Source organism: Rhyacophila brunnea, unplaced genomic scaffold, assembly GCF_057557595.1.
Source record: "Rhyacophila brunnea isolate RB1 unplaced genomic scaffold, BYU_Rbru_1.0 scaffold_5, whole genome shotgun sequence".
Lineage (NCBI taxonomy): Eukaryota > Metazoa > Arthropoda > Insecta > Trichoptera > Rhyacophilidae > Rhyacophila > Rhyacophila brunnea.
In genome coordinates, this window is record NW_028233170.1 from 22,688,452 (window position 1) to 22,713,668 (window position 25,217).

General features: G+C 37.2%; 2 protein-coding genes across 6 annotated transcripts in view; one reads left to right on the forward strand and one right to left on the reverse strand.

The window, feature by feature from the left end:
* LOC147066170 (uncharacterized) overlaps positions 1-25,217 on the forward strand; it is a 43,544-nt gene that overhangs the window by 10,315 nt on the left and 8,012 nt on the right. Inside the window, exon 4 of one of the 2 annotated variants that reach the window (XM_085955849.1) lies at positions 1,059-2,120. The exons of the other annotated variant lie outside the window; for it this stretch is intronic. Coding sequence (XP_085811975.1) covers positions 1,059-1,113 — 55 coding nt within the window. The 3' untranslated portion in view covers positions 1,114-2,120. Of the gene's footprint in view, positions 1-1,058; positions 2,121-25,217 lie in introns of those variants that run through there. 2 annotated transcript variants of the gene reach the window in all.
* The window catches only part of LOC147066171 (uncharacterized), a 63,227-nt gene continuing 39,882 nt past the window's right edge, over positions 1,873-25,217 (reverse strand). For 2 of the 4 annotated variants that reach the window (XM_085955842.1, XM_085955843.1), the window contains exons 2-5: positions 10,223-11,293; positions 8,286-9,943; positions 7,384-7,579; positions 1,873-5,008 (exon numbers count right to left, since the gene is read on the reverse strand). In XM_085955842.1, coding sequence (XP_085811968.1) covers positions 2,378-5,008; positions 7,384-7,579; positions 8,286-9,943; positions 10,223-11,287 — 5,550 coding nt within the window. In that variant the 5' untranslated portion in view covers positions 11,288-11,293 and the 3' untranslated portion in view covers positions 1,873-2,377. The remainder of the gene's footprint in view (positions 5,009-7,383; positions 7,580-8,285; positions 9,944-10,222; positions 11,294-25,217) is intronic. The other 2 variants (XM_085955845.1, XM_085955846.1) reach the window with 1 other exon arrangement.

Genomic DNA, 25,217 nt, shown 5'->3' on the forward strand with positions numbered 1-25,217 from the left:
TTAGACATAATTTTTTTATAAAAATGTTAAATTTAACTATGCATAATACATGTATGTGATAATAATATTGTTTATTTTAAAGATTTTCATCAATAATCAAATGAAAATTTAAGATCCTATATCCTTCTTTCTGTTCTGTGATCTACACCAGCGCCTTTATTGCATAGCACCCACAGCGAGTGGAATGTATTGCGACGGGATTGAGTTTTTATTACTTTGGTTTCTGTATGCAATTGCCGTAGAGTAACCAAGGTAATAATAGCAACTTAATAATCCTGTCGAGATACATTGCAATGAATTAAAGGCGCAGGTAGGTATGTTAAACATACCTTGGAGCGGCGACTAGCAAACTGGCTTCAAAATTGATGGTTTGCCCTTCGCAGATTTGAATCACTCAATTACCTCCACACTGTGGAGATCGATATAGTTTAATTAAAAGCAGAAAAGCTATTTTACCTTTTTTCATATCAAATATGTTAATGATCTGATGGACTATAGGGCCTACCGCTTTCACAAGCACTTGTGGCTGTGACCGGTGGTAATCGCACTGTGACTGTGTTTGCCCTACTATTTTTATGGGACGTTCATACACGCTATGTAGCTTATATCAATCAAATATATGTGATTTACTGTGCAAGTAGAAAAGTCCCCAGCTAGTTGGTGCAACTGACTTCTACAGCTGCAACTACCGGTTTGTATGCTCACGTAGAAGCGGCTGCGACTCGTTGCTTCCATGAGTGACTATGTGTGCGTCAGCACTTAAATTTAACAGATCTTTCTTGAGAAAATGTCTTATCTACTGAGCGAAAGCTTAAATAGTACAAATTTAATAATTCATAATATTTTTATTGAATGTTTCGAATTGATGTGTGATAATTTGTATTTTACTCTATTTTTCATACTTACATAATGTTCAACTTTTTGTGTCACCTAATAATTAAAAGGTTTATCTCCTCATACAATGTATTGTTTTATTTTGTTTCAAAAATATAGTAATGAATTCATATTACAAGATTTCATTTTGCAAAACTGTAGAAACTTTTTTCATTGAATTTCAGATACTACTCAGATTATAAAAGGCTGTTACGATTTATTTCCGTATGCAGGAAGTAAGTAGAGCTATATGCTATGGTTGCTATCGTCGATTGTGCAAACATGCGCTTATTGTATCGCTGTCTCGGCCGGTGCTCCTCCCACTATTTGTTGTTTTATGCCAAAACCATCAAACCTTACAAAAATACCTACGGTATATTATTACAGTCGGACTTGGTTATTACGAGGAAGATGGGACCGACTGAATTTGCTCGTTATAAGCATTACTGGTTATATCGTTATATAACATTTTTCATACCACGTTCTGTTTAAGCATAGAACATAAAAAAATCTGAAAACCATCATAAAAATCCCCGAAACAAGCATGGCATTCATAAACTACAAAAGAAGTTGTTTATTGTAATGAAGTAAGTGCTGAGCCGCCGGCCTGGTAGGTACCTACTGACTTCACAAAGCTTGGATTTTTTACATGCAATTTCAACCATATGTCAGCGAAAACAAAAACCGATCCCGGCGGCATCGGTCTGCCCGGTCGGATTTTATTGCTTAGGGTCGAAAATGTTGTTTTTAAACAATCGACACATTAATAGTTTTGCTCAGTATACCCGAGAAGTAGCTCGTTATAAAAGTGAATAAATGTATGGAGAAAATCATAAATGTCAACGAATGCTTCCTCATTACATCCGAGATCTCGCTATTTCCATGATCGTAATAACCAAGTTTGACTGTATTTTTATACCAATCTTTTGTTGCTCAACACAGACCACAATAAGTACTACATATAAGGAAAATTATGATTGAAAATAATACTATATGGATGCATTTACAAAATATATATTTATTTCTTAACAGGTAATTGGTAATTTATAAACATTCCTCTAATCTACAGTTGCACTCATCACAGATTTTTTTATAGGTGGTAATGTTTTTAAATATTTGGTGGCATAAAATTTGTACAAAATTTATGGCATTATCATTTATTTTAAGGAATTTTTATAGCACTACTTATCACTAAAAATTTTGTTTCCATAGTTCATATTATCGGTTTCAATAAATAAAATTAACATAATAATTATGGCATTATTTGGCAGATTGTCAGAATTGTCTCTCTTTCAATAGACTATACAAACATTTGAAGTAAGTCAATTCAATCCACATTGGCATTAGAATTGTAAGGTAGAAAAGTTTCAATGGTAACTTAAATTTCTTTGGATTATGTATAAACTTAAAAGAATATTTTACTAACGACTATTTTAACAATTAACTAATGCGATTTTAAATAACCGTTCATTCAATACTTTAGATTGACGCTGTTCACTCGGATTTATCCTTCGATTTTTTCTCCCGTGCTCGGAATGACATACTGTTTGCAACTTAAATCAGTATTTGAGTCGACGAATATTTCTAATTTATCAGACATCTTGAAAATGCAAGCTTTTTCCGTGGAAATGTCATCGGAGTCATCGATTTTGCTCATGGTTATTTCTAAGCCGTCAAAGTTGCCGAAGAAATCAGGCATTACATGTTTTTGTGTATTAAAATGAATTTTGAGATGATCCCGTAAAAACTGCGATTGGGGTGCTACAAAATCGCAGTGCGGGCAGGCGTAATTGCTATTGATCCCCGTCACCGAATCGTGCCTCCGCATATGGTTGTCCAATGCGTCTCGCCTCTGATTCGTGTAAGGGCAGTAAGTGCACCGGTATATTTTCTTCTCTTCGATGTTGTCTTTGCTGGCGGCGCTAGATCGACGTCTGTGTAACAGTTTTAACGTTTGCTGATCACTGATAGATAATTTAGAAGAATTCTGATATCCCTGGCGAGTCGAATTGTTTCCGGAGAATTTTCCCACAGAATTAATTTTGGTCAGGTCATCGTTCTCATCAGACATGTGACTTATGGGGCCTCGTCTGGCGACTTGCGCGTCCGCATTCATTTGATGTTTCCGCATGTGCTGAACATAATTGGCATAATACTTGACTGAATAATCGCAAGCCTCGCATTTGTACCTCTGTTTTGATCCGTGCAGTGACAAGTGCACTTTATATTGTTCCCTTTTTTCAAAAGCTGAAGGACATTTGTGACATTTGTATCTTTTCTCCTTCTGGCGTCCGTTTTTCAAGTACGTAGGATAGATGAAGTCGGGGTTTCCGTGCATCAGCAAACCGAATTGCGGGTCTGCCTGGAGAACTGGAGGAAAATGATCATTCGGTCTGGTGATCAGTTTTTCTGTCAAAGCCCGCTTTTCCACTTCCGTTTTGTGATGAAACAGATCCGTTCCCGATATGGGAATATTAAAGCTGACTTCGTCACTTGATTCATAGTCCACGGGAGCAAAATTCGGGTCAACAGGATCGTGAACCGTTTCATGTCTAGCGAGATTTCCTATGGTTTTAACTGCGTAATTGCACTTTTTGCACTTGAATTTACCGTCTCCTCCGTGCAGGGATATGTGATAATGGAGCGCTGAACTTTTAAAAAACTTGGCTGGGCACTGAGTGCACAGATGTTGTTTGGTCGTCGGCTTGAAGAGCGGTGAAGTGTCCGGAGAAGATGTGTCCGTCTGCATTGCTTCATTTTCCGGCTGGCAACTCTTCGAAGCTTCCGTTACGACTATCCAAACCGGCTCCGTTGCGTTGAGTCCCGAAACCACTCCCACGACTTTAGGTTGAAAATGATCCGGATGAGTTTTATGGTTGCTCTGTAGGATTTTTGTTTTTTGTTGATAATCTTCCCGATGCACACTGCTGTGGGCCATTAAATGCGCCTGTTGGCGAGCAGTATATGAACATGTTTCACACTGATAAGGCAATCGGATTGTGTGAAGTTTAGTGTGAATTTGCAATTCTTTTTCGCAAAGAAATCTCGCCGGGCACTGGCTACAAAAATATAAAACTTTATCGCTTTGTTTTTCTCTAACATTTGTAATATCGGCATTATTGCAAAATGCCCTACTGTCCATTGTGTCCACGTTAATCAGTCCGGAATTATTTTTACGTAAGTTAAATTCGTTAATGGTCTCCTTCAGTTCGTTTATTTGTTCTTCATCAGTCTTGGATAAATTGACTAAACAAAGTACTTTGGCATAATGGTCTTCGTGAACTCTGGAGTGTGATAAAAATACATCTACATTATTGCAAGCGTAACTGCACTCCGAGCATTGATGAATGTTACTGAATTGTCCTAAATCTATTAGGTTATCCCTAAACTGATGCATCTTTTCATGATCTTGGATGTTGCTCTTCCTCAGCTTTACATACGGGCAAAAGCGGCACTTGTACATCTTTTGGAATTCTCCCTCAAAAGAGACCCATGTCAAAGGAATATCGCTCATGTTATCTGTTTCAAAAACATACGGTTTTATGATTGGAATCTCTGCGTGATCGGTTTCTCTTTCGGCGTAGTCCATATGTTCAGTTTCTTTTTGAAAATGGCTACCTATATTGTGAACTTTCATATGTTGGTGTAAGAGATGACGTTTGGTGACCTGATAGTTACAGACGTCGCATTTGAATGGCGCGTCGTGCGGTTTGTGGAACTGCTCATGATACATGAACTGCGATTTGCTGTTACTCTCGTAAGGGCAGTGGGTGCATTTGTACCGTTTGAATCCTACACTTTCTGAGGTTTGCGCTTTTATACCCAAAATATTGGCGATGTATTGTTCAGGCTCCATCACGTCATGAATTTGAAGATGCTGCACGAGATCCGTTTCAGTTTTCGCATAGTAAGGGCAGAGGAAACATTTCAAACTGGACTCGATCATGGCCGCAGAGTGCTGTTTAATGTGAACATCGTAGATATTTTTTTGGCCGGTAGTAAACGGGCAGAGAGTACATTTTCCATCAAAGCTGATGTTATTTTCACTTTCAATGAGCGTTGGTACTTTTTCTGCTGTGCATTTTTCTCCTACAATCACCCTGACATCTCCGTTGTGTTTCAATCGGCAATGGCGCTGAAAAACAAAATGATCAGATTTTTTAAAACAATGTAACTATGATCACACTTTACATAAAAAATCACATTTCCAAAAAACAAACATTTTGCCAGGATCTTAAAATTACATTTGGGAACTTGGTGCACACATACCAGCAATCTATCGGCCGGTTTTGTTTTTAGTAGTTATTAATGTGACAAATACCGTAAACAAAGTGATCGTGTCATAATTGTGTGCATACAGTTCCTTACGTCTCAAAGGGGTTTCAACAGACAACGCTGCAGTTGTGCGACCGATTGTTTTGTTGGACATGTATATACAGACATCCTTATAGAATCTATTTAGTGTCTCCGTGTACATACTTAATTTTTTGTTAAATTCAAAAATCACTAGATTTGAATATTTAATTAAAAGTCTTCCCATTCCATTAAATTAGTTTCCCACCGTTGTTAGTGTGTTAGTAAAAGATTGTTCCTAAATCTACGCTAAATTTACCATAAGGGCTCGGCTACATACACAACTAGGTAGTTTTAATATCACCTAACCTTAATTTACAAAACATGCCTTGTTTGTATGGTAAATGAAGTTTTGATGAATTAAAAACAAATGGTCAGTGGAAAATCGAGGTTTTCGCCTCAAATTACATGGGACATTCATAGACGAATTGGAACAGAAATGAACACAAGGTGTCTCTGAGAACAATATCATTCCGATGACTGAAGTTATAATAATATATTCATTTACTTTGCTCTGTCCAGGTCCACTGCTGTCTGCAGATTAAGTTGGGTTTTTATTTTAAACTAATTCTGTGTGCAAAACGAAAAGGGCGATAATAAATCTTACAAATTGAAAAATGAGTTCAATACTTATGCCAAATGAACCATAATGCATATACAGTGGGTTCTCGACTTACGACGGGGTTCTGTTTTGCTAGGTACTTAGGTCGTAAGTCGAATTTCATTATAATAGCAAGTGCTTCCCGAATGAGGCGGCGTACCTTCGAAGATCTATCGATGTCTGAGTCCATATTTTCAAATTTTTGAATTGCATCATTGATTTGGCTAAAAGTTGCAGCCATGTTTTTTAGCACAAATTTTTTGGACGGTTTTTCAAGTTCACCTAGTTCTTTTAGCGCTATTTATTACATTTTAAAAGCTATATTTTTTACCATAATACTTCTTTAGTTCTGGAATGAAACAGCTGTAAAACCAGTTTTGAAAAAGGCATTGTGTTATCAATGCCTTTTTATTCCAACGATAATGTAGTGGTAAAGTAGACTTAACGATTCCCTTGCAGGCTTTTGGATTTTTAGAATGATAAATCAAAAATGACTTCAGTTTATAACCGGCGACATTTCCACCCAACAAAAGGTTTACACAATCTTTACATGGTTTAAAGCCGGGCATGCACTTAACTTCTATTTGAATGTATATTCAGATTATGATAGCTTTCAAGTTTTTTAATTCTTTCAAACCAGCCGGAGTTTGCATTCAAATTTTAGTTACAGTCAAGTTGTCACCCTGCTTCTTTTTCAAATCTTAAGAATAATTTTTTGATTTATTTCTCTTATTTTTATCACTTTTAAGCTATTTTGGGAGTAAAAAATCACAGATAAATTATGTAAAAACAAAATAAAACTACGAATTTAAACTGTGAGCAAACCACGCGGGGTGACAAAAACTAAAAAAAACGGATTTTTTTCATTCGTCGTAAATCATGGTGGTCGTAAGTCGATAACTCACTGTATGCATAAATGAGAAAAAGGATGAGTTGAATCAACACCTTTAAATCACTAAATACCACCCAGAAGTGGTCCCAAAATCAATCTTCTTTTGGCTTTCATGAAAAGTAGATGAAGACCACAAGCAAATATCATTCTATGTCACATCTGTAGGTAAATCGAGTAAATCGATTTTTAAAGTTTCAAATTCTGAATAATTGTTAAAATTAATCTTTCACTATAATTTATAATTATATATAATATTATAATTATATATAATTAAAACGATTTTTATAATTATTTCACATACAAATATGGTTAATAAACACTACCATTTATTTGAAAATTTTACTCAATTGACAAAAATACAATACATATTACATACCACCTTTATTAGAAATACGTTTTTATAACACAGATTTATTTTTCCGAAAATGTTTTTACACAGAAAAATACGAAGAAATTCTCCACAACATGGCATAAACAGTTAATTTTATACAAAAACTGGACTTGGAAGATATTTGCTTGTGGTCTTCAGATATTTTAGACTTATCGCTTTTTTTTCTTCAGCATACAGAATTATTCTTTTATGAATTAATAGATTGCGGTTGCGGAGTATTTGATTAAATTAAAATAAATACGATTATTGTGTTAGTCAGACGATAGTAGATACCTGGATAACATGCTTCCAATTGGATACCTGGTTGCAATGGCCACACCTGTACGAGACACCTCCTGACACGTCTACTGTGGGCATTATTATTTCGGTACTCTCGTGCCCATCAACCTTTTGGTCAACATAAGACATGTTGTTGTTGGATTTGGAGTGCTTTCGCACATGAATCAGAAGTGCCTCCTTTGATGAATGCCTGCATAAAACAAATCACAATATTTATTATTACATATTATTATGTGTCAGAGGAGCATATTATGCCCATTTCATATATAATTAATGCTTGTAATAAATAGTGAGGATCAAATTTCTATCACTCTCTGTTTAAAATAATAATAAGGAGTTTCACAGACTGAATAACACGTTTCACTGTGGAAATTTATTTTGTAACTAATTTTAAAATAATAATTTTTCCTTGCTAGCAAAATACTGTATTGAATTTTTTGCTGATTAACTAAATATTCTTGTATTGAATGAAATTTTGCACTATAGCCAAATAATTAACATTTTATAATTGCAGCATCAACTTCTAAAGTCCACAGTCAAAATCTTACAAAAAATATGTACATATTCTATATCGTAGTAGAGCTATTAAAATCTCTCTTGTGACAAAATTTAGATTTTACAGGAGAGACATAAAACTGCCATGTAAGCACAAAAATGTCTATAACTTGATTATCAAAATTCTAGATAGTAAGGTTTAAAAACTTTATGTCTTACAGAAACCGATAATTTACTAATTCGAAAATACAATTCAATGAAAAAAACTAACATCTTAATCAGACATTACATTTACAATGTTTAAAACACAAAAACGTCCTTCACCTCTTGAATTGTGGACATATTATGGAAGTTTGGAAATAGATGCCTCATAGTGGGTATTCAGTATAATAAAATGTTACCTGTAACTACATTTCTTGCATTTCCACATTGATTTTTTTGTTTTCCTATCAGCCGACGCACTGTCCGGTAAATCTGACAGCTTAATGCCTTCATTGCTAGAGATAGATTCCACAGAATTCGGTAGTTCGGATATGGTCGTCTCTTTTGGTATGTGAATAGATAATTCGGCCGACAGCGGTATGGGTTTCTCCATGTTTGATGTATCCGACATGTCAGACATGCTTTTTGATAGTATTCCATAGTTCTCCTTGTGCTTTTTGCTTACTTCTGAAGAATCTGAAGTGTGCATTAAAGTTAAGTACTTGTTATATTTACTATAGTTTCTTCTGCCGGTCTCATCAGTCATCAGAACCCTGGCTTTGCTGTGTTGGGGATCCCGGACGGACTTCAGTCGTATGTGCTTAGTTATATCCCACCGCCAGTTGGATCTGTACGAACAGAAGGAGCATTCAAACGGTTTCTTATTCAAATGGCCAACGATGTGCACGTGAAAGCGTGAAGCCGTGGAAGCCCAGAAGGTACAATGGGGGCATTTGAATACTTTTTTTCCCATGGGAGAATTTCCTGACGTGGCCGGAGCGTCGTTGCTGTTGGGCGTTGACGTGAAAATATTCTTGATCGATCCCAGATTGTCATCGTTTACTTCAGATGCATCGTTATTACCATTTAAGCAGTTGTCAAAAGTCAAAGAATTGGAATTATTTAGCATAGAGTTCCAGACAAACACGACATTTTCCATGGGATGCGGCACTTGCGGGTCATCGACAGAAGCCTCCTCTTCGGACTCCACCTGTGATGGGATTTCGATTTTTTCACTTTCAAACTGCTCAATCGGCGACTCTCTGTCCTTTCCTGCTTTGAGACAAGACTGCAGGTGAATCACCAAATCTAAACTGGACTTGCACCTGTGCCGGCAGTGCTGACATCGCGTCGAGCCGGAAGATGAAAAGTTAGCAGTGGTTATTTTGGATTCAGCGTTTGTGCACATTTTTTCATGGACCGAATATTCTGAAAGACATTTGGAAAGGTGACCGCATTCTTTGCAGCTGAGATTTCCGCTTTCGACTGTGGTCGTTAATAGCTTTTCTTTCAATTTATCAAAAAATGATGCGTTCTTTCGTTTGAAAATATTTTTTGATGATATCTGCACGGAATGTTGAGAAGATTCATCGCTGCCTCTCGTAGATAAATGTTCGTAAGCGGCGTGATCTAAACTGTCATCTTGGCATATCATATCAGACGCTGTTTCCATAACCGAGTTTTGAAATAAGGGTGAATGTTGTAGTTTCGAGTTAACTTCCGAAATGTCCATTGATGAAGCATCGTTCACGCCCTTGCTCAAATTCAAGGGTCCATTTCCAATATTACTAATTTTTTGCGGTTGCACGGGGGTCTGCAAATGGAGAGGAATCAGGTTAGGTATGGGTCGAGGAGTCTTCTTCATTCCGTATCCTTCCTCTTTAATCTGAAGAGTGTCATTCGACCGGATAGACGTTAGAGTAGCGGAATCATTGTCTATTGAGGAATTAGTTTTTGAAAATAAATTTGTCATCAGATCGTTGGTGAAATTTCCATAAAAAATGTTTTCAATATTAGGGTTATTATTGTCTGTGTAATTCTTTCCATTTTCGATATTTGTATGATCGGCAGGGTCACTCTGAAAACAAACAAAAAAACTATTTGTACCTAGTGGGAATTGTAGTCTTTCACCGAAGCATGTCAAATGGATAATTAATTGCAGGAGATAATTTTTCAATTGGGATTGTATCCAATCATTCGACACGTCATCAATTGTTGATTAAAAAATTTATTAGAAAGACGCTGAACTTTTAATACGTCAATTTTATTGAAATTTTTATAGTTGTCTCAGATACAACTACTATTGAAATCATTGTGCAAGTTGATATTTGACACAGGAAATTATATAATTAGGTACCTGTGCGGAGTCACATGTGCTGGCATCCTGATCTTGAGGGAACAGAGCAACCGCATCGATTGACGCAGGGAAGTGAGCAGCCAGCAGAGCCGCATCGCTGCCCCCGACTTTATTGCGTCGCCTGGCAGGCGCGGGAGGGGCTCCGGCTGCCCCAGCCTGTCCCACGGCCGGCACGTGGTGATTCATCTCGTGCACAGTCAGACTCTGTTTGATGTCAGCCGTAAAGTTGCACACGGAACAGCAGAAAGCTCCGGTCCCGCCGTGGTTTTTCATGTGCCTGTCCAGATTCCACTTGTACGGCGTGCGAAAGTCGCAGACTTCGCACTTGATCATCGGCATCGAGTGATATTTGACGTGCTTTGTGAATCTCGCTTTGATGTGAGTCACGTAGTTGCACTTAGAGCAAGGGAAAAACTTGGTCTTGGTGTGCTCCTTGCGCTCGTGTCTCGACAGCTGACTCTGATTGGCGGCGGTGAAGGAACAAACGGAGCAGTTGACCCGTGGAGGAGCCGGAGGCGGCGGCCCGGAAGGGACAGCCTCGCCGGTCTTACTGGAAGTTTCCCTAGCGACTGTGGGCGACTCTTCCCCCCGTTCCGCAGCCTCGGCCTCGTCACGCCGCAGGGTGCGATCGAGCAGCTTCCGCTTGAGGGATCCGTTCATCTCGACTCCGTCGCAGCTACCGTGCACCATCTTCATGTGTCTCAGTAACTTTTGGAAATGCTTCGAAGCGTAAAGGCAATTGGGGCAATCGTATATTTTGACTTTCTCGTCGTGCACATCGCGAAGATGCGTGAGGTTATGTCTGGGATTTTGCGTAAAATAATTGCAATGGGGACAATTATAGTTTCTTTTGATTTTGCACTGCGGCAAGTCGACGTCCTCGCGTTGGTCGTCGTCAGGCAGCGGCGGTGGCGGGCTGCGCGGCCTCGCGGCGGGAACGATCGGCGCGAGGGGCAGACTTCCGGCCGGGGCGGTAGACATCTCCATGAAGAGCCTGTCCCCGCTGACGACGCTGCGAACGATCAGCGTGTCGCCGGACCTCTGCACCATTGACGGCGACGCCATTTTTGCCTGCACAAAAAAATCTCAGTTATTTTTTGCCACAAAGACCTTGAACAGGGAGTTTATATTATGTATTTCGCAGAAGAAATATTTTTGACGAACGAAAAGATTGTGTTTTAAATTTTCATCAGGTTATTCTATAATTCCGATATTTACATAAACATGAACCATTTTTGCGTAGTCTGTGAACCTGAAACCAAACCGCTGATGGTTTCGGAGGCGTTAGCATTGAAGGGTTAACGCCTCCGACATCCTAATGCCGGCGCTCCATTGGCACGCAAGTCAGACGATTTACAGTCTTCGGACTTTTTTTTCGCGTGGAGCACCCCAGGTCTGCGGACTTTTTAATCCGCAGACCAGGCTCGTTGGATTTCAAACATGTTTGATATTTTACCTCCGAGTTGCCAGACTTCGTCCGTCGATCGCAATGCAAATTCGATTTGACATTAATACGCAATCATTCGGACCGCAAAAAAATCTGTAATTGTTTTAAACATTTTCATTGATTTATTTGTTAATTTACACATTATAAAATGAGAGATTTACCAATTATTTTTTTATTTGTATTTATGAAATTCATAAAAGAAAACGTAAATCTTGTGTTGTTTTCACTGCTATATTATTTTACGCAAGTCTACATATAAATAACACAAAATTATAGGGTTATCAGAAGACATTACGATAATCGCAATTTTCGACTTTTGACAGCTCGACTTTTTTATTCGTTCATTGATCAGTAGCAGGGCATAGACAAATCGGACGATTTATTGTCCTCGGACTTTTGGCTCGCCAATGGAGCGCTGGCATAACCTACCTTTGTTCAACCGCTAAGCCCTGGCTTAGAATTGACCCACTCCCCGGTTTTCGGTATCTTGTCCCTATTTTACGAAGACATAGGTATATACGGGGCAACCCTGTGACCTATGTCCCGCTTCAGATAGCCGGTAGTTTTTGTTGACGTCGACATTAACGTTTGCACGTAAATAGACTGCGCACAAGCCTATCGCTCACCCAATTCTTATCTAATATTTTTGTTAGTTAGTACCTATCTAATTTTCTGGTAGGTATTGCCCTCAGATACTAACGGCAGATATTATTATGTCGGTGAAAACCGACATTTTATTAAGCCAGTAAATGGTAGGTAGGTAAGTAGGTACCTACCAAATGCGGGTTGAAATTTTCGTACAGTAATCAGTTTTTTTGATTGACTCAAATTATTGATCCCGGCCCAGCTGCGAAGAAATGAATCGCCAACCCTACTCAATCATGACGTGTTAGGGTAGGTCACTTTAAATAAAAATATTTATATAATATAAATCCACTCAGAGCATAAAATTTGACGAGGTAGGATCGGTGTAAAAAGTACAGGTACTTAACGTACCTATCGAAAAATGATAAAATACCAGTAGATACACCTCTGTACCTAATTATAGGTCATTTTACTTAATATAAGTAGGTACAATGAAAAAATTACGGGTCGGCAATCATGCGAAATTGCAATACCTATCATACTTATTGTAACGAAATATTTTTTTATAAGTTGAGATTAGTGATTTTCAGGAGTTCCCCAGATAACGGCCCTCCTAGGCAGTCCTCGAAATGGAAAATTTCACGAACAGGAACGCTCGACAATTTTCCAAAAATGTGTGATATTAGATATAATAATATCTGTAACATAAAAATAACTTTTAGTTTTACATGATGTACTTTTTTCATCATCATCTTCGCCCAATACGCTATCGGCTATAACAATTAGTGGTAACACACAAATATAGAGTCATTTTAGTTTACGAAATCGTTTTCTTAAAAATACATTAATAATTATACAAATATAAATAACTAAACGTATATGAATCTAATTGGAGTGGGAAACATTATTAAAATACATGAAATAATAGACAAACTAATCACAATTTCCCATTGGCTTCGTTAGCAGTTTGAATAAAAATATGCAACTAAGAGTGGATAGAAATATGAGTGAAGAAACTTCGGCTTAAACAAAATACATGCGGCTTTTTTCAAAGCTCTGATTTTTCGTAAATTCGAAATATTTTGATTAAGGTAAACTATTTTTTAATCAAATTAAAATCCATCGTATACGAAAAAGCAAGGGCATGGTTTTTAATAAATTAATTAAAAAAAATATGTAATACGCAAGATTTACAAATGTAGCATTCTCTATTAAATATGAATCATTTTAAACAACCTCAGAAGTACAGGTACATATTATTAGAAAAAAAATATTTACATCATGTGGACATGTAGGATAATTTATTCTAATAGGTTTCCAATGTTATAGAAATTGTTATATACAGGGAAATTTTTCATATATTTATCCCATTGGATTCTGATTGATTTATTTAAATATTTAACCATCAAAGACACAGTTCATTCAACCCGAAAAATATCCATATAAAATTAAAACAATAAAAATATATGAGGTAATGATTTTTTTTTTGTCACTCAATGTAAAATATTATAATAGATTACGATAAATAATTATTATCTGGCGATTCCGTAACGTTGAGTAGGTAGGTAAAACAGCGAATACGTACATTCTGGTCACACGGAAAAGCATGACTGTACCTACAAAGAGTTTTTAAACGTTGTCAGAGCACAAGTTTTTCGGAAATTTAAAAATTTAGCAAAGCAGCTGCAATAGTTAGGTTTTTTCATGTATGCAATAATAATTATTTAGAACCCAACCCATCAACCTTGGTCGATCCAGTGCTAGATGAAGGCCTACCTTATTTTATTCCATCTCTCTCGGTACCTACTTAGTTTTTCACTGCAAAGTATTTCCGCTGAACTTTATCAATTCATCAATAATGTAAGAAATATAAAAAATAAATTAGTGTAGAGCAGCAAAGCATAGGAGTTACCGGTTAGGTAATGGGAAACCAAAATACACAACTTAAAATGATTAAATTTGGAAAAATAAAGAGTCTAACTTTGTCGCTTCCTCTGATGAAAACGCTTATCATTGGCTGCATACAACTTAATATTGATAAACGACCAATGAACGACCCCGATTGCATTATGAAATACAAAAACTATGAACGCGTCAAACCCATGTAAATTTCGTTAACATAATAATATGATAAATGGACAATTCGGTCAATTATGGTTGCCTCGATACAAAATTTAAAGTTTCATTACAAAAAACAATTGCCTACTACTGCCGTATTGATCATAAACGTGCTCAAGAATTTCAACCCTCGGTAGGACAGATATAGTATACCTATCTCGGTAGATACTTAGGTAGGGCACGTAGTTTTATTCACACTATTTTTACTATGTTCTTTATGTGCAATATTTAACAAATTAATTATGTCATTTATACAGTAAAGATAATATATGTATTTAATGTGTTTCATTTAAAAATTTAAAAGTTCCAGTGTGCATTATAACTATTACGTTATTAACTCACTATATTTAGGCATGTACCTTAACCTTAACTGTATTAAAATAATATGTATGAAATTGAAAAAAAATAGTTTCTCGTTTTATAAATTAATACTACAGTAAATCTACATTCCAATGTAAAATAGCTTCCACCTTTCCTTACAACCATAAAAACCTTTTTTTTTTCAAAATAATTATTGTCCCATACGTGCGTGCGACAATGCAATAAATCTTACCCAGTGCATTTCTTTGTATACAATTTTATTGTTTTATCACCATTGACGCAAACGGGTCTGTCTATTAGTGCATTCAATGCCAAATTCGTTGAAAACAGTATTGTCTTGAAAAAGGTTAGTTCTAAAATACGTTGTCTTACATTTTACTCTATCACTATTTCAAAAAAACTTAAGTACATTATGTACGGGTCATAGAAAATTCAGTGGTTCTAAACCAGTAAAATTATTTTTTAATAAAAAAAAATATTTATGTTTTTGTACCTTTGTACCTATCAATTCATTTTCGTAAATTTTAAATCCAACCTGGAACGTAATAATATTAAGTATGACGCTTGAGGATTTTACTAGACGACTCGCTGTCCGTCGGACATTTTACGAACCGGTACGCCATTTTCGAGGTTTTAACGAACAGGAACGCCATCCTTGGATATCCCACGAACAGGAACGGCGCTCCGGGGCGTTCCGCTCCATTCCGAGCGCTGCTCCTAGGGTGGGTAATGATGTAACTATCTTGAAATCGTATTCATGAATCCCAAGTCTTTCTTTTTTTGTAGAATTAAATTAATGATACGACCTATTCCAGACAGTCCGATTTGTTTGGCCCAATATACAACAAAGGTATTAAATTTTAGTCTATGGTCACCTGACCAAATCGGATGTTGCCTACAGACGATCTGAATTTGCCAATTCATTTTTCCTGACCAGAACACACGCACTCATATCTCTTATTTTTATTGAAAACAAATAAAAATGGGATCGTGCTAGCAGCGGGAAAGAAAAATATGGATGCTGACCTTTTTTAGTTCGTTAGTAGTACTTACCTGGTTCGAATCATACTTAATTATTCATACACTAAAACAAATAATAATATACTTTGTGACACACGTCACACAGCAATCAAATCCAAATACATAAGCAGTTTCCGCGCGTCAGTGAATTGTCGACCCAAAAGAAGATCTCAACTGCAGTTGATCAATTTTGTTAAAAAGTGGTTCCCATATTTTGTCAATTAAGTTTCGACACGTGGGAACCTCATCCAGCAAATTTAGTTATCCCATCAGACAATTTGTACACACGACCCGATATTGTTCCGAATCAAATCAAATTGGCCAGAACGCAAAACCGAATCGGACAAAACCGACATCGTTGCGAATCGACCAGATAAGTGAGATAACCACACATCACAAATTTGCTTTTAGTAAAAAAGGTCACCTGTGGACGTTATTATACTTCAATAATGTTAATATTTTTAAGTAGGTATGTGGTGGTGCGATGCAATTTTTAATTGTGTGTCGATACTCGACAAGTCCATGATTCATGTGGATATAGGTAATAAAAAATACAAAAATATACTAAATACCATTAAGAGTAGGTATAAGTGAAAGGGCAAATAATTTTCAACAATAGGTGGGACGAAATTTCGCACTTGTCGCCAATCAGAGAGCGGTAGTCGAGGTGTGAGCACGTCAATTTGTTTTGTGATGACGTCGGAGGAATATGTTCTTATATCGTGTAAACGAAACTAAAAAATGTTACGCATGTAGGTACTTACTTGAAAAAGAAAACATGTCAATGAATATATTATTATTATTAATAATATAACAATAAACATAACATTACACGTTGAATTGCATGTTGAATTTTTATGACAAATTATGTTTTGTTCGGCACGCGTCATTTGGACAATCCGCGCGTCGCATAGTCACGATCTTTTTAGACCATGCCTCAGCCGAAGTATAGCCTTAATTTTACTGTAAACACCATTTTGAAAACGTTACTGTATAGCGTCACACTGCTTTTAACCTTAGCGATAGGTAAGGGGACCCGCCAAAAATCCTATCCTCTGTGCCTGCTTCAGGGTGTGGGGGCCATAGGAGGGACTAAGTATTAGGCATTCATCTAGGTAAACATATAGGTATCATGATAAATACTTAGATAGGTAATGTTTAAAAAAAATGAATAGAAAGGAACTATCAAACTAATCGGTAGGTACGCCCCTAAAAGTACCGCAAAATACCTAAACCAAGCTTCGCGCGAGGGCAAATAAATCCCATGGTATCGGTGGTTTATTGTGGATGTGTAAATCCGCACACATGTGTGAAGAATCTGCGTGGGCGTCTTCAAAATCGATATCGCCCGACCTCGCCTCGGCCGATCCCCGGTGCGACGCATCGCATCTCCGAGTTGCCAAAAAATGCAGCGCGGCACTGGCACGGCGTCGCATGCCACTCCGGCCACACGCACAGGACGCCGAGCGAAGCGGTCGAAGGGCGGCCGCGGGGCGGGGGCGGGGGCAGGTCGACCCCTCCGCGGGCGTCGGCACTCTCGACGGCAGCGACTAGCGAGCGCCGAGCACCGCCGCTGAGCACAGCCGACCAATCGATATTAGCAGCAGGTAGGGTGCCTCACCCTGGGGCCTCGGTGCCATCTTCCACTCTTCGGATTGCTTTGACCGATTCTTTAAACGCAGACCTCAAAAGAAATTAATGTCAAAGGAGACCGTCGTCTAAATTTATGAAGATGCAACCTAAATATACGAAGGTAAAGTTGGTAAACGCAAACGGTTACTAATACTAGCCGCAGGTCATTAAGCATCACAAATTAATGTGCAGCAAAATGATTCTGTCGGTGCAGCACTGAGATAATACACCTTGCATTGATGAAACCAATAACATGTTTTCAAACAACAATCACGCAAAATCGCCAACAGCAGGTACGTTAGCAGCAGCGATTTTTATTGATATATAATATGAACCAATTGATTCGTCAAAATATTTAAAAGGGGCCTGAAAACAGTGACACAATTATTATTATAAGTACCAAAATGTTACCCAAAGCAACAAAATCATTGCAACCAAAATATGTCATTGATTGCAACTAACATCAAAGGTGTTCATAACATAACCAATCAAACAGATAAACCACTAATGTTATTAATCATGTGTCCCTCGTCACTGTGATCTTCGATAATAATTATTTTTAGAGATGGAATTTATGGTTTTCATTTTATTTTTTATCGTGGGGGGCCCGCCTCAAAATCAGTTCATCGGGCCTCCACGTCCTTAAGCCCGCCACTGATTCAGCCCTATTAACATAGTTATGAAATGTTGTCATACATTATGTACCTAAAACCTAAATTTATATGATTTTAGGTATATTTTACCTAATGTGATGGTTGCTGTCACTGAAACCAAACTAGGTAATAAATATGTACCTTGATATTTTTACATGAAAAAATATACGACGAACACGGTGTTGACCATGGCCCCCACAATGGGGGGGCTGACAGGGCTCTAGCCGGGGGGCCCGGGCTCAGGAAGGGCCCGGCGTGACGAGCCGACCATACCGAGATAAACACAGATCACAAATTTGCTCTAATGGTAAAAAAAGTCGTCTGCGGAACTATTTTCCTTTGATGCTATTAATAATTAAGACTATTTGTAGGTTGTACGATGCAATTTTTTACTGTGTTTCTATACTCAACAACTCCATAATTCAAATGGATGCAAGTACATATTAAAAATATAAAAAATTGCTAAAAATACACCATTAAATTTGGATAACGCTACTGCAGCGCGTTACACTGACTTTACCATTACCGATAGGTAGGGGGGGCTAAACATCCTAGCCTGGGGACCCGCTTCAGGATGTGGGGGCCGTGGTGTTGACATAATATACTATCTAGTAATTCTAGCAACGGTCGAAGTAGGCACCTAAGTAAATGCAGTCTCAGATTAAGTTAAATATACAGATCGATCTATGTACCTATATCAATTAACATAATAATAATCATGTCAGGTTTTCGCAGCTCTTCTATCACGATTCTTTCAAGAATTTGATCATAAAAAGGTTTAGAAAACTACACTCATGTAGGTCTTCCTCTTAGCACTCAGTCGCCCCCGTGTGAAATAAACAACACGCGCCCCCCACGATTAAAATACACATACATTTTTTTTAACGCGAAGGCCAATAATACTATGCTACTTTCGTCTAACTACTCTAACTAAAGCACCAGTATTGCATCCGAAACTGAGACCATCCCTCAGTATCTAAAAGTCCTATGTAAAACCGTCGGACATTGCGTAATAGGTACCTACGGGAAAATTAACATGCATTTAAAACATTTCCATGTACCTTCTACGAACGGCTGTGAAGATATTTGTGTGAATTTTAACTGACTTTAAAACTCGGCCGCCCTCGTGCAATGCACATTTTGCAAATAATATGGAAGCAATAATATCTTTACAAAGGCCCGACCTCCTAACTCTTATAATATACCAAAATGCATTTATTTAAACTTGAACTGCTGTTCCATAAATTATTATAATATTGTGGCAATAAATAAATACACTTACCACATAATACACAATGCAACGCAACAAGATGGAGAAGAATTGAATCAGTTTTGAGAGGCCTTCATCCACCATATTACTTTTGTAGTGGTGCATATTTTCTATCATTCATCGTTATGACTATAATAGTATCAACGTGACGTTACGTTACCGGTTAAGGTTACATTATTATCAAATCAAATCGATCCCGTTGTGGGGTTTGAATAACACAAAATTTAGGCGTCTGTGAATGGAAATAAATTAATGGGCTTAAACGGCGGAATGAAATATTGGGCACCCTAGGTCGGGCGTAGAGCGGGAGCAGACGCAGCCGGCAGCTGACGAGGACGTCACGGGCCGCCGTTGCTAAGGGTCCGCCCGCCGACGCCGCCGCCGCCCACACCTCAAGCCGCGCAGCCCGCTCGAAGCGCGCCTCGTCCAATTTTAACCTCGACCGGGCGAGGATGGTACAACGGCGCAGCGTCGATCCACTTTTGATCTTCTTCGACCCACCTCCCGACCCGACCTGCCGGCGGGGCGGTCAGTGACGACAATCCGCACAACAGAGCCACGCGCGCTAAATCTATTAGGTATATTATTATTGTCGACATACCTAACTAACTTTCCAAGTATTTTAGTACTATCATGTCGTGTTACTACCTATTAAACAAATTAAAAGTATCATAGTATGGAAATAAAAATAGCTGCTTACTTATAAACTACCCTGACAAAAAATAATTGTAACTTCGTCATGGAATTTACAGAGTTACGACGCATTTTTCGGACACTAACTTATTTTTGCCATTACTTCCCCAACGACCTTGGGATTAGTACTCTGGAAATAAAGTTCACTGCTTACAATATCTCTAAAAACACTAAAAGTATTAGTACAAGAAACGTTACCATTGACCGGACACCTCGGTTATTCAAACATATCAACATTTCTTTACAAATCTTTTTTAGTGGATGAGACTTCGAAATATGTTCATATGAAATCTCGGGGATTCCGTACTTGGCTGACACGTAACGTTTGACAAGGGTAATACACATTTTCACTTTACGTCTAGCTTACTGGTTACAAACCTTGTGTACCATATTATGCGTAATATACATAATACTGTCATTGTTTTTTGACATATAAATAAACTTCTTCGATAACATACAAACTATCACGCGAATATCTAACGAAGCAAACTTTTCAAAATGCTTTGTTTACATGAAAATCTTAATAATGTCAAATTTATATCCCGATTATTAAAAATATGATAAACTGTACCTATCTACTGTTTTCGCAAGTTTTTGGCAAAATCTCATGGAACAGCGGGGATTATTTTATTACCCGATTTTCCGGGTTCTTTTAAATCATTAAGTTTCCGACATAACTAAATAATTACGCCACTGTACCACAAGTCAACATTTTGGTATTTAGAGTGAATTAATTACACTGCGTGTTGCGTAATGGTTCTCAAGGCTACGCCACTGCATTGATGCCATTGTAGACATTTACCCACTTGACAGATGAATGATGGTTTCTGTTCAAGGGAAAACTGCTGGAAGGAAGAAAACTGTTGTGACAGACATTTTATTGCACAACATGCCAGCATAATGAAATTTAATAAAGGAGCCTGTTTATAATATTATTAAATCGGTAGAACAAGGAAAATTGGATTGCGACTACTATGTACTCACTGCAATTATAATATGTCAATGATGTCAATATATGTTTTAGATGTCCATCACACTCTACGGTTTCAACATACAAATAAATGTTAAAATAATATATTACATTATGTGGGTAGGTACCTTCTTATTATTTTTTAAATCTCTATGTCACTCACAAGATTAGTAATTATTATTTACTTGTTTCTTTCTACATACAGACGGACAAAATCAGATACTACATAACTTCTGTAACCGATGAGCCGAAAACAGGAGAAAGTCTTAAAAACCGTTCAAATATGGAACGCAATATAAAACGTAATGTTGGCAGTTATGCATTAACATAAATTACATTTTTTATTATCTATGGCTATCTCTGCCAAAGAAGGTCGATAGTTTAAGTAGTCATTAGTTGGAACGGCTACTTACCTATATATCTATAATATGTACCTACGTCCTACGCAGAACAGGGCAGTGGGAAAATCATAAATAATATTGTTTAAATTTATTGTGAAAATTTCTCTTACCACACAGACAGCCTGTGTGTGAATTATGTCTGAGATCCTCTATCACGTTTACCATAATCTCATACCTATAGGTATGATCATTATTCGTGATATAGGTACTTATATAATAATTTGTACCTACAGTTGGTACCTACAATGTAATGTTAAATTGGCGGTTTCTATCACGTTAAATAATTATAAAACCTAAAATTAGACAGTCCGTATTTAATTATTAAATATATGGGTACATACAGGATAAAATAAATAAGTTCTTAAATATATATTTTTTAAATAGGTAGTTATCATTAACAATATAGCCGCGCATCGAAACACCAATGCTACTTCGTCAGCCCTAACTCTAACATGTGGTCTTTGGAATCCTTAGTAAAAAAAAAAAGAGGAAGAGGAGGAACACATAATATTATTATCAAAAGCAGGATGTTTCCATGAAGCCGTCTACGACCTACGTGACATTATGCATGGTATTGTGAGTTCTCACTGTTTTTTTTTTTTTTTTTTTTTTCTCCTACCTTTTCTTCTAACTGAAACCTTGTGAGGTCTGAGAGGCAGACCTCGGTTTCCTGACTATTATTTCTAGGGTTGGGTCTTGTAAGTACATTAATGCCCTTTCCCGCATGTAATCTAGCTAAGTATTGAGCTGTTGAATTTACATTTACCTTCGCTTTTCAAACAAGTCTTTCGAGGGAAAACAGTTAAGAAAAACCCTCTTCCGAATATTGTCCTTATGGGTCCAACAAACAAAAAGTTCATCCTTTAGCGGGATGTTCGGCTTGAGATTATGATCTTGTGTGGATCATTTTATAACATCAAAGATGTTCGCCCAGTCCCTAGGGGGTATACCCCGTTTTCTGTTTTCCACAAGTTTAGCTCTCACCTGGGCTTTGAGCCCGAGTCTCATTCTGATGTACATTCTAAAGCTACCTAGTTTAACTCTTAGGGCTTCCAAACATTCTTTTACCTCTACCGCTAGACACTGTTCTCAGACCCGCCCTATTTATACGTGCAGAATGTGCCTTGCATGAAGGCGGCCGAATTAATAGACCAAAATCATTATGTTTTTTCAACAGATTATTAAGTTTCAAGGAGTGATGATCACCTCTACAGAGTCATCATACCAAACGAAATCTTAATAAAAATCAACAAAGTTGCCATAAAACTATAAGTAGGTAATAGAAAAGAATGCGCCAAACATCTAGGTAGGTATCTGTTGCCGCCCCTTTCGTTTTTAGTTTCAAATTGTTTGCAAACTTTCTATGTGCATACATACCTATTTACGATCTTAAATTGACAAATGCAACAAAACTTTTGAAAAAAATTAAGTACCTTCCTAGATCATCGACTAAGGACTGGAGTATTTCTAAGTCGCTTACTCTGGCGCAGCAATGGTTTTAGGTGAGTGGAGGTTTGTGGCACTGACAAGTTTGAAAGCCTTAAGCTTGAACTAAGATGTAGGTACTTTCTAACGAAGCGACCGCATCGCCCGCTTAATTTAAACCCCCCACTGCTTTCAAAAATTGTAATGATAGCAAGTACTATTTTATTCCTTAATTTGCCGCTCCGAAGCAGCGCATGGCCTGCCTCACGCCTCATGTGATGCCACTAGGTATTTATATTGTACCTAATATTTCATTGAGCATTTAAAATAAAAATGTTTCACGTATATAACCGACTAAGATACGACCCCCGCCACACAGATCAACGATTTATAGACGTACTAAATATACATATTATTATATACGAAAAGATGGTTCTGAATAACAAAAAAAATTGTAATTAATAGGTTTCACTTTATGATTGGGGGTGGCGGTGCCATTTAGGATTTCACAAAGGGGCGACTGTATTCCTTGGGACAGGTCTGAGTCGTATATTGGTATCAGTCAGTGACGTCCCTAGACAAAATGCCGCCTCTGCGCAGGGCCATAATGCCGCCCTATTTTTTGTCATCCGCGCTCGTGTCGTTTCTGGTCACCAAGTACATCGAAGGGCAACGAAAGTAAACTAGACATCGCGACCCTGACAAAAAAATACAGTCCTGTTAAACCTTTTATTACTTAATACATTCTGTTTCCAACCAATGAGCTGATTTTTTAAAAATAAAGATTATCCTCGTTCTTTAGTAGGTAGTCAGCTTACTTAGCTATTTCTATATATACCAAATTATTCTCCTCGATTTGCCGCCGTTCGGGTAACTGCCGCCCCCAAGCGACGCTCAATCTGCCTACCCCTACGGGACGGGACGTCACTGGTATCAGTTAAGTAGGTTATAAACGTTATTGGTTTAGTTTTAGTACATAAGATAACTATGTTGTTGGGTGTCCATTGCAGGAGTTCGCCGTTGAGTAATGGTGCATAAAATTAATCCAGTAATCGATACGGTCAATATGCAGACAAGCATTCTATATTATGCAATCGGCGGCCGTCGTATTCCATTGCGTAAGGCACTAGCAGCTAGCTTCTCATCTGGGGGCTCGTGTTTCGTAAGTCCAGCACCCCCAGTAAAGCAGCGACGAACTTTGGTGACACAATTTATTCGTCAAAAGATTTAATATGAGCATCAAAACTTATTACTCACAAATTATTAAATTATAGAAATAATGCGTATTTCTTACAAACGGAGTATAAAATATTACTCAAAGCATCACAAAAACTGTAAGACCAACATAAAATTCGCCCATGAAATAACCACTCAAAGGTCAAACAGATGTGGGTAGGTACTTCGTACACAAAAAAAATAAACTAAGTACTACATTTATTATAGCCATACCATTATATCTTGTACGTACCATATATAGTATATAGTCAAAAAATGTATGTTTATCTATAAAATATTTAAAATTATGCAATAACAATACATAATTTTAGATATTTTATAGACTAAAGAATATTTTTTATCGATTATGGTTTGGCGAAGTCAGGGCTTAATGAATTTAAAAAAACTAACACCATTTGTAATATGTACCTATTCTTAATTCAACGAAAACAAATAAGCATAATAATAATAAGTTTATCGTGCACTATTTATATCAGATCTTAACAGCCTACCTCCGCCCTTCGCCACTGGTACCTATTCATAATTTTATTCTCACACGACCATGTTGTGGGTATTTTACTAGGGGTGCGGTCAAATTGATACATCAGATGCCGATTTAACTTATACTACAGAACTACGTAAAACACAATAGGAACAAGAAAATTAAGTTTAAATTGCTTTATCCATACATGCCTAGTCCAAACCAAGATACATAGGTTTGCGAACAAATGAACACTGTATACCTATAAACTGTTCGAAAGTTGTATCAGATTTGAGAGAACGTTGATACAAAATAATTAAGTACAAGACAAAAAGAACTTTTTATATACTTACCACGTTTTTTAAATTTTCTGTTGAATCATATAAACTTGACAATTCTATGTATTAATAATTTAGGACAAATAAGGCAATTGTCAACAAATCCTTTTTTTGCTATTTTGCAACAAACAAATATATTATACTTATATATAATACTGATACTTATGTCATTTTGATTTCCACAGTAACGCACGTATATATTAATAATTTAGTTGCTAGGACCACCCCTTAGCAACCAATAATAGTGGATTGGATTACGGATTTCTTCCGAAATAACTTTTCATACAAAACAGAATTAACTGAAAAAGACGGCTAAAAGTATTAAAATAATGCATTGGCATCTTGTTAATATATTCTAAAAGTTTCAAATGTCTACCTAGTCGGGAAGTTAGTTAAAAATCGATTGCAAGATTTGTATTGGATAAA